This window comes from Hyposmocoma kahamanoa, unplaced genomic scaffold, assembly GCF_003589595.1.
Source record: "Hyposmocoma kahamanoa isolate Upper Pololo Valley unplaced genomic scaffold, ASM358959v1 213, whole genome shotgun sequence".
Taxonomy (NCBI): domain Eukaryota; kingdom Metazoa; phylum Arthropoda; class Insecta; order Lepidoptera; family Cosmopterigidae; genus Hyposmocoma; species Hyposmocoma kahamanoa.
In genome coordinates, this window is record NW_020653734.1 from 1,280,397 (window position 1) to 1,289,412 (window position 9,016).

A 9,016-nucleotide genomic window follows, 5' to 3' on the forward strand; every position below is an offset into this window, starting at 1 on the left:
TCATCTGATATAGTTGCTTTGGTTATTGTACCAATACCTGAACAAGTCCGTTATTTCACGCGGCAAAGTGGTGTCATTATATAGTTTACCCCATAATACATTATATGAAACCAGATCAAAGGCCCTGGAGAGGTCTAGGAAGCACGCGTAAACTGGGGTCTTTCTAGCAGTGTAGTACTGGACAGTATGCTTGAGACACAAGATAGCACTGTCAGTCGACAGACCTGGTCTAAACCCAAATTGTGCATCGTTCAGGCTCAGGTGCCTACCCAGGTGGTCGTCAAGCAAACTGTCCAGAACTTTTGCAATCACGGTTGCCAAAGAAATTGGCCTATAATTAGACAGATCCGATGAGTCACCCGTCTTGTTCTTTGCGATTGGCACCACTACCGTTCGCATGAGATCGTTAGGCAAGTAACTATGATTGAGACATGGTGTAAAAAACATAGCAAGCACTCGAGGCAAATGGCAACCTGCATGTTGCAGGTGCTCAATGCTAAGGCCGTCATGACCCGGCGATTTACCCCTTACCATTTTCTTAATGACTAATGCCACTTCTTTTGAAGAGAATGAGACTGAATGCGCATGGGAGACGGCCTCAGCCCCAAACACCTGCGACATGGAGTGTAACGGAGACTCTACTCGGAAATGACTTTGAAATAAATTGGCAATTGCTTTGGGGTCGTGCAAACCCGCCACACTCACGGGTAAACTAGTCTTGTGATTCAATTTATTGGTGGTTTTCCAAAATTTAGCAAAGTTTTTATTTGAGTGGTGTTCTGCAATTACATTCATTTTTATTTGCTCTTCATTGTTTTGACACCATTTTAACCTACTTTAAAAAACTGTCTAGATTCAGACATTGCAACAAAAACAGGACCTGTAGAAGGTCTGCCATGTAACACCCAGTTCTGGAAGCAAAGCCTAGCCCTCCCGTGAGCGTCTCGGACGTGCTTGTTCCATCCTGTTATATACCCACCCCGTCTGCAGACCCTCACATTACAACTACTCTCGGATGCCTCGGTTAATATGTCAACAATATTTTTATATAAATCTTTTAACAATGTCAAATGTGTGCTATCAGTACACTTTTTATTACAACAATTCAGTAATTGTTTCATTAATAATTCAGTAATTCAGTCGGAATATTAATGTCGCGTAAACTATTCTTACAGATTTGGTGATATTTTTCAATTTGAACAGAATTACGTTCACCCCATATTATCCTATTATTACAAGGTGGTGGTGTAACAATTAAGGGTCTTACAAGATTTAAATTGCACTCTATACGGAGAGGGTAGTGATCCGACCAATAGGTATCATATAGCACTGACGCACCTATCACTGTTTGTTGCGCTGCACTGGTCACAACACAGTGATCTAGCCACCTGCGGCACCCGTGCGCCTCACTCGCGAATGTGTACGTATCGCGCGATAATAAATCGTAGTCAACACAACACCACGACTGTTCCTTACAAAAATTAAAAAGTTCAGTAGCAAACAGTTCACCAGGAAGTGCATTGTAATCGCCCAAAATAAACACTGATTCAACACTATAAGTCGCGATAATTGCACTTATTTCACTGAGGCATTGAATGAAATCCATTAAATTATCATTAGAGTCAGTCGGCATATACTCAGTAAATATTAAAGAATAACGATTATTATTAGACAGTACCTTAGCGAGACGAACACTGTTGCATTTAATTACCGATACGGTTTGGAAACGGTCCTTTCTCCACAGCAGGGCCACTCCGCCGTACGGCCGTCCTCGCAGCAGAAATGTCGACGGCAGAAGTAGCAGTTGCAGCAAAACGGTTATCTATGCTTTCTAAGTACGACAACTCGTACGGTAACAACCAGGTTTCCTGCAGCGCAATCACGTCTGCCTCTCGACACAGTCTCCGTACACACTCAACCGACCTCTTGACGTTTTTACAATTAAAAGAAATAAGTTGCGTTGTATTATTCATTTTGAGTATTTAGTAACTTCATTTCATTCTTTCCCACGAACGACCGTTCCCGACTTCTGTGGAAATTGAAAGAAACGTCGGTAGGCAATTCCCTCAGGCCAAAAATCGCACTGCAAAAATACTTGTATTTTTTGTTTTGGTACAAATATTTTAAACGCATTGTAATTTTTATCAATTTTCATACTCATTTGTTGCACATTTACACTTATATTCTAATATTAGATTTCTTTTTAACATAACTCAAGATATCACTTGTTGATACTTCTTTAGAAACATTGTATATGTAAATAGGTGTTGTACTGTCCGCGGCCTTAAACTTTTCCTCGGCATCTGGGATGGCCTTTCCTCTCTGGCCTACGAAACGGTTACCTAATTTTTTTCTTTGTACCAAAGTCCATGCATCATCTTGTTTTTGCGGTTTCCATTCGCCTTGCACGATTTCAGCTAACGATTTTTGTTTAGGACTTTTTATCACGGCAGCGGACTGAGAAGGCGCTGGCGCAGCGCTCGGCATAACCGTCATCTGTTCAGCGGACCCAGTGGGTTGAGTCATCGCCGCTCTCGCGCGCAGGCTCTCCTCGCCGCACAGTATTTATTTTCTCAACGGTCTCACAGATTTTGTTACTTTGTAAGCTAATTGATTCCGCGTTCAATGAACTATTTATTAATTTTGATTGAATGATTTCTCTATAATCATTATCGTTAAGCAAAGTTGACACTAGGGAATCGTCTTCGTGTGCAACTAAGTCCTTGTTACACATAGGTGACAGCCCCATAGGTCCACTTCGGCAGTCCACTTCGAAAGATCTGGAGAAAGCCCCACGATTTTTATTCACATTACGGTCATATTCGATTTCATTCTTGACAGGTAAACTCTTTAAACACTCCGACTTCAACAAATCTAACTGCCCTGTTGTGGCATATTTCTGCTTGATGTCCTTAACATCCTGCTGTAATTTTACAATGTCCTTTAGGAGCCGTGTCACATCCACGTGATCAAACAGAACTGGAGGTAATTTGTGAAGATCTCGTGCGTCAAATATTGGTATTTCGTTTGGGTGAGCCTCCTTTAAAACACAAATAATAACAACTTTCCGCTTCTCTTCCGGATTTTCTTAAGTACAGTTGTTGAAATCGAGTCAAACAACAGGTCCTTAGTCGCAACAATATCACACTCCGAAAACGCACTAATGCAGATACGACTGATGCTCTCCTCGTCCATCACATCAATTCTATTATTCACAAATGCAAGTAATTCGTTAATCACAATGTTACATTTCGAACATTTTACCACTTTTGAGGGCATTTTGACTCCCAACGATTGCAAATTATGTACGCGCACGATAAGACAAACGAACGCTAGGACGGATGCGACGCAACTGAAAAAAAATTAAAAAATAAGCTTGAGAATTTCTTCAACTCTATTCCACATCCAGCAATTATAGCAGGTGATTTTAATGCATTGCACACAACTTGCGGTTGCGATCTGTGTAATTCTCGTGGCAATGATCTTCTTGGCTGCATTCAGGATAGTAACTTTGTTTTATTAAATGATGGTCAGTATACTACTGTTGGTTCTCATGTATGGCGTCGTAATGCTCTCGATTTAACTACTGTTTCTCCCAGTCTAGCATTGCAAAGCGAATGGAGACCAAATCATGTTGACGAAATTGTAATTTGTAATTAGAATAAACGAAAAGTGGACTGTAATTTTAGCTGGTCGGACAAAACGTAAATAGCAATATTTTTGATCTCGGATGACCATATAAAACCCACCTACCTTTTATCTCTTTGTATTCGGCTCCTCCGGTATGATATGGTAGATGACGTCACCGCGATTCCTTGCCTACTTTTTGGAGCTCCAAAGGTTCACCGTCACAATCAGTCACCAGTAGACACCAACACGACACCAAGCAGTCAATACTAAAAATGATCGATGAATGAGAGGGAATGCACATAAAATATCACTCTGTCAAGCCCGAAGTCGAGAGAGTTCTGGCAGGCCGCCTTCCGAACCAATATAAGAAAAAATGCAGGTGAGATTATATTGCGATCCAGCGACTTGTTATAAAACTACTTACATATTGTCCGAGCGCAGATTATTGAAAAAGTTATATTTTAAGGATGTTTACACATTTACGAACAGTGTTCATGATGGTCCTTTAGGTAGTTTCCATTTACCTGTAATAACCAAGATTGACATTAGCTTTAACGGCCAAGAAATAATATCAAATACATCCTTTCATCATAACCACTATCGCAAGGCGGATTGGGAAAAGTATGCACAAAACGCTGACCTATTTCTCAACAATTTTGAGTACAACAGTCACAATCTTTTAGGAACATATGTAAATCTTACATAATGTTTGCTATTAGCTGTAGAAAAATCAATACCTTGTGACTTTTTACGCAATTCTCTCACACAATCCCATAAACATCGTAAATTTAGGATACCTCTGCCTTGGTGGAATCTGAAATGCTCTAATGCAGTAGAAAACTCCAAAAAAGCTTACATTCAGTATAAAAATGATCCAACTGGAACCAATTATATAGAATTTAAAAAGCAACAGGCTCATAAAAAGTTAATCTTAAACCAAGAAAGACAAACAAGTTGGATGAGCTTGTGTGAAAGCTTTAATAGAACCACTTCCCTTTCAACCATATGGCATATGATGAAAAGGTTTAATAAAAGTAGTGTACTACAATCTAGCCACATTAGTAATTGGATTCCAGAATTTTCAAAGAAATACACATCTGATACAGTTGAAATCCCTTTGCAATGTGATAAGACATCTGTTACAACAAATGACTCTGATTATCTTACAAAGCCCTTTTCTTCTGAAGAACTTGAGTCAGCCGTATCTTCCAGACGAGACAGCCCTCGGTATTGATGGTATCTCATACAAAGTTCTAAAAAATTTGTCAATTAGTCCAAAACTTACTGTTTTAAAAGTGTATATAATAATATGTAATAAATAAATATAACAAATGTATGTAAGTGTATGTAATTTACTATGGTCAAATAATGTAATTCCGTCTGAATGGAAAGTAGACTGTTTAGTACCAATTTTAAAACCCAGTAAAGAAAAATCTCAAGTGGACTCCTACAGACCTATTGCACTAACCTCTTGTATGGGAAAAGTGTTCGAGCAACTCATTAAACAGAGACTTGATTTTTTTCTAGAAAAGAACAATATCTTACCTGCCAATCAATTTGGCTATCATTTATACAAGATAATAAGAGGACGTTAATAACTACCTACTTACTTTATGATTCTATACATATTTACAAGGCTTTCTTTATAGCTGTCTTTATAGTGAGGTCTAGTATATTTACCTGGCTATCATTTATACAAGAGAATAAGGAGACATTAAAAGCTACCGACTTACTTTGTAGCTATTCTATACATATTTACAATTTAGACTTGGCCTTAACCTATATATGCTTACATATCAGTTAAATGAAAAATTAATAAATTACATAAGTCATGTCGAGCTAATAACAATTATAATTAAAAAGTACTAAACTAATCACAACAACCAACATAAACGTATAGAATACAAAAAGAAAACTCTAAAGACGGAATGGACAGCAACATTGGAACTGCAAAGACTCTAGATCTAAAAGAATTGCTATTCAAAGCCGAACAAAGAAATAAAATGAAAAAGTTGTGTCGCATCGAGTGAAAACTTTTGTCATTGAGTTTTACGACAATCTTGACATAACAAAATCAAGTACTATAATCAACGAAATGGCAAACTTGATAACAATAAAATAAACAACTAAGAACGATAAAGAAATTAAGAACTGCGCAATCTAGTTGATCTATAACTTAAGCCTTTGGTGACTTTACTTTGGATCAAGTTTTCCGTTTCTGCTGCCTTTGGTCTGGAATCAACATTGTGTATTCTTCTATTAAAATTGATGCACCATTGTCTATCTTGCATTTTTATAACGTAATGGAAAAAAGCAGTTAAAAAATTTTTCTTGTATTAGTATTTTTCTGCAAATTGAGAGTAATTCTGGGTAAACGTAAACATAGCAAATTTGTGACAAAAATTTATCGATTAAGTAAATACTCTCCCATACTAATGAACTAATATTTTTTGAAGGGTATTTTCAAGTTAAAAAAAATTTTCAAGTGGATCTTGTTTTACACGTCTCAGAATTAAGAATTTCACTCCTTCTAATCTAGTCAAATCAGTGCATAAATGCTTAATGCTTGTAATGTCGTGTACGTGTAAAATGTTTAAGGCTAATAGGGTTACTTTCCCTAGGATCTGAGGCATCAAATCTCATTGAATTTATTTTCTTTACAGCATTATTCCAGAAAGCAAAGTTTTCGGAATTTAATGTCAAAGCTTGTTGCAATTTACCGCGAGTATGGCCCAAACAATTCAGTCTATCGAACAAATCATTCATAAATAGCTACAGTTCTGCTGTGAACAAACCATTTTCAATGTCCACTCCAGGTACAGCATATCCGTGTTCTTCTTGCACAAAAAGTAGTGACTTCATGTATAGATCCAGAGACGTGGCCACTTGTCTGCTGAAAACCTGAGCTGCTAGTTTGACCTGAAAAGTGAAATTTCAATTGTATTGTATTAAGGTCATAAAATAAAAACATAATTAATACTTATATAGTTCCTATTCTAGAAAAAAATAAAATATTTACAAATAATTATAATTTTTCTAAAATAGGAACATAACTTTTTTTTTCTTCGTTATCTTTGTTCATTTTAATTTCATTAACAGGTAAGGACAATCTTTTAATTGTGCATTTCAATTAATTTTTAACCGACTTCAAAAAAGGAGGAGGTTCTCAATTCGACTGTAATTTTTTTTTTTGTATGTATGTTACGCGATAACTCCGGTATTTGTGAACCGATTTTGATGATTCTTTTTTAGTTGGAAAGAGGGTACCTCGGGTGTGGTCCCATTTCAATTTCAAGAAAATATTCCACCTCTAAGGGTGGCTGTTCACGCATGAAGACTTATTATACAAATAGCGCCTAAATTTTATACGGAGCAATTGTTTTAATGGTTCATTTTACTATGCGAGTACTTTAAGCAGTGAATACCAATTTTTTAATTCTCCTATGTTAAGGCCCGTGCACGGAAATAAGTGAACTTAACTGCTAGTCGTCAAGGTCGTGAATATAGGCTGGTGAAGATGTACATAGCCCTTTTAGTATGTTTCACGACAAAGGCTATCCACATTCAACTGGTTGGTGACTTGACAAGCAATCATTTGTTGGTGCTTACAACGACCTTTCAAAATTTTTTTAAAGTAATTGTGATTCGTAGTTGTCGGAGGCCACCAATGAAGAAATAAATTTCTATTTGTTTTAACCGATTTCAAAAAAAAGGAGAAGGTTCTTTCTTCTACTGTATTATAATATGTATGTTCCACAATAACTCCAGCATTTGTGAACCGATTTTTAACCGACTTCAAAAAAAGGACGAGGTTCTCAATTCGACAGTAAGTTTTTTTTCATGATTCTTTTTTGGTGGAAAGATGGTACCCCAGCATTGGTCCCATTTGAATTTGAAGAAAATATTTCACCCCTAAGGGTGATAAACTAGGGTGATGAATCCGGTTTCGCGCACTTTCCGTTAACCGATTGTAATAAAACTTGGCACATAGGTGTAATAACAAAGGAAATAAAATGTTATGGTCATCTAAAGTTGATATGATGATGGAAGTGGCAAACGGATGAGAGGAACTCCTCAATAGTGTACAATAACTACATTGTGTCTGGGCTCATATGATTCGATCGAGGACTACCTGCTTTTCAATTTTCCTGCTTTTGCTTCCTCAAGCCATGGAACGAACATAACGAAAACGGGGTACTAGCAGCAAGACAGATCTTAATATTTCTATGGAACTGTTTGAGGTATTAATATAAATCAAAACTAGTATTTGGAGAGATTACGCAGCCTCGTCATTTCGGTCAAAGCTTTTTCGTCATGGGGTCGACTTAATAATTTATTTGCATCCAAATCAGACAAGACTATGCCTTCTAAAGTTTTTACGCGACTGAGGGCCACATAAATTTGTCCTTTTGCAAAATTCTTTTTTCCTAAATCGATCACTGCTTTACCTGCTTTACCTGCATTAAAACAAACTTTTTGATGATAGGTTAGGTTAGGTTAGGTTAGGTTCCCCCCCCGAAGGGGTTCCCGCCTTGTCGTGGCGGGGGGGCTCTAGTAGCCGTGGTCGATTTCATCCCACGGTGAAGCTAAGAGGAACCCACGGGGCCGGCCGATGGTGGTAGGCTGGCCCGAGGAGGAGGGCGTTCCGCGCGGGCTCGTCTGGTCACCGGGACCGCGCGGATGCGCGAGGAGGAGGGTCGCGGGGGGAGAGACGTGTCGGTGTGTCGTTGCCGCTCGTCCTGTCCTCCGCGACCCTGGCGGGGCTGCACCGCTTTTAATGATGCAGTGGCGGCGGGGCCGCGGGGGAAGAGACGTGTCGGTGTGTCGTTGCCGCTCGTCCTATCCTCCGCGGCCGAACGTGGGCGGTTGGCCCGTGGTGGGCGCTCCAAGGGACTCTCTTCGGAGAGTCCGCGCGGAAGCGCGTTAGGTGTTGCGGCGGAGCCTGCCATCAGATCCGCCGCGGGGGCTGGGGGAGCAGCCACTGAACTTCACAGTTGAGTGGATGCTGTCCTGGCCCCCCATGGCCCCTGGGTAGCGGACTCGGGGGAGTTCGTTGCCCAGCATAAAGGGGCCCGGGATGGAAGGCTCGTCTGGTGTTCGGCGAGCCTCACATTCGGAGTCGGGGGACCGATGTGTCTCCCTTCTCGAGGAGGGGCTGCGCAGGGCGCGGCCAGCCGCTGGTGGGGGCGCGGACGAGTGCAACAGCGTACCCGTACCCCCACCTACAGCGGAGGGGAGGAACACTCCGGGGGTTTAGTGCGGTCGGGCTGCTCCCCTTCAGGGTTCAGCCCAGTCCCACATAACCCCGGCTCTGCCCCCGCGGGGCCGGGGTATCTGTAAGCAGATTCCCTCGGAATATAAAAAAAAAAAAAAAAAAGGTTAGGTT

The 9,016-nt window shown here is 40.0% G+C and overlaps 1 protein-coding gene across 1 annotated transcript; it reads right to left on the reverse strand.

Annotated features, from left to right (window-relative positions):
* On the reverse strand, nucleotides 1–621 carry LOC113227691. Its single transcript, XM_026460663.1, has one exon. The coding sequence runs from the start codon at nucleotides 619–621 to the stop codon at nucleotides 1–3; it is 621 nt and encodes a 206-aa protein (XP_026316448.1).
* Nucleotides 622–9,016: the final 8,395 nt, after the last annotated feature.

Excerpts from the sequence above, each read along its gene's own strand:
- LOC113227691 (XM_026460663.1), bottom strand. The coding sequence starts at position 621 with ATGTCGCAGGTGTTTGGGGCTGAGGCCGTCTCCCATGCGCATTCAGTC.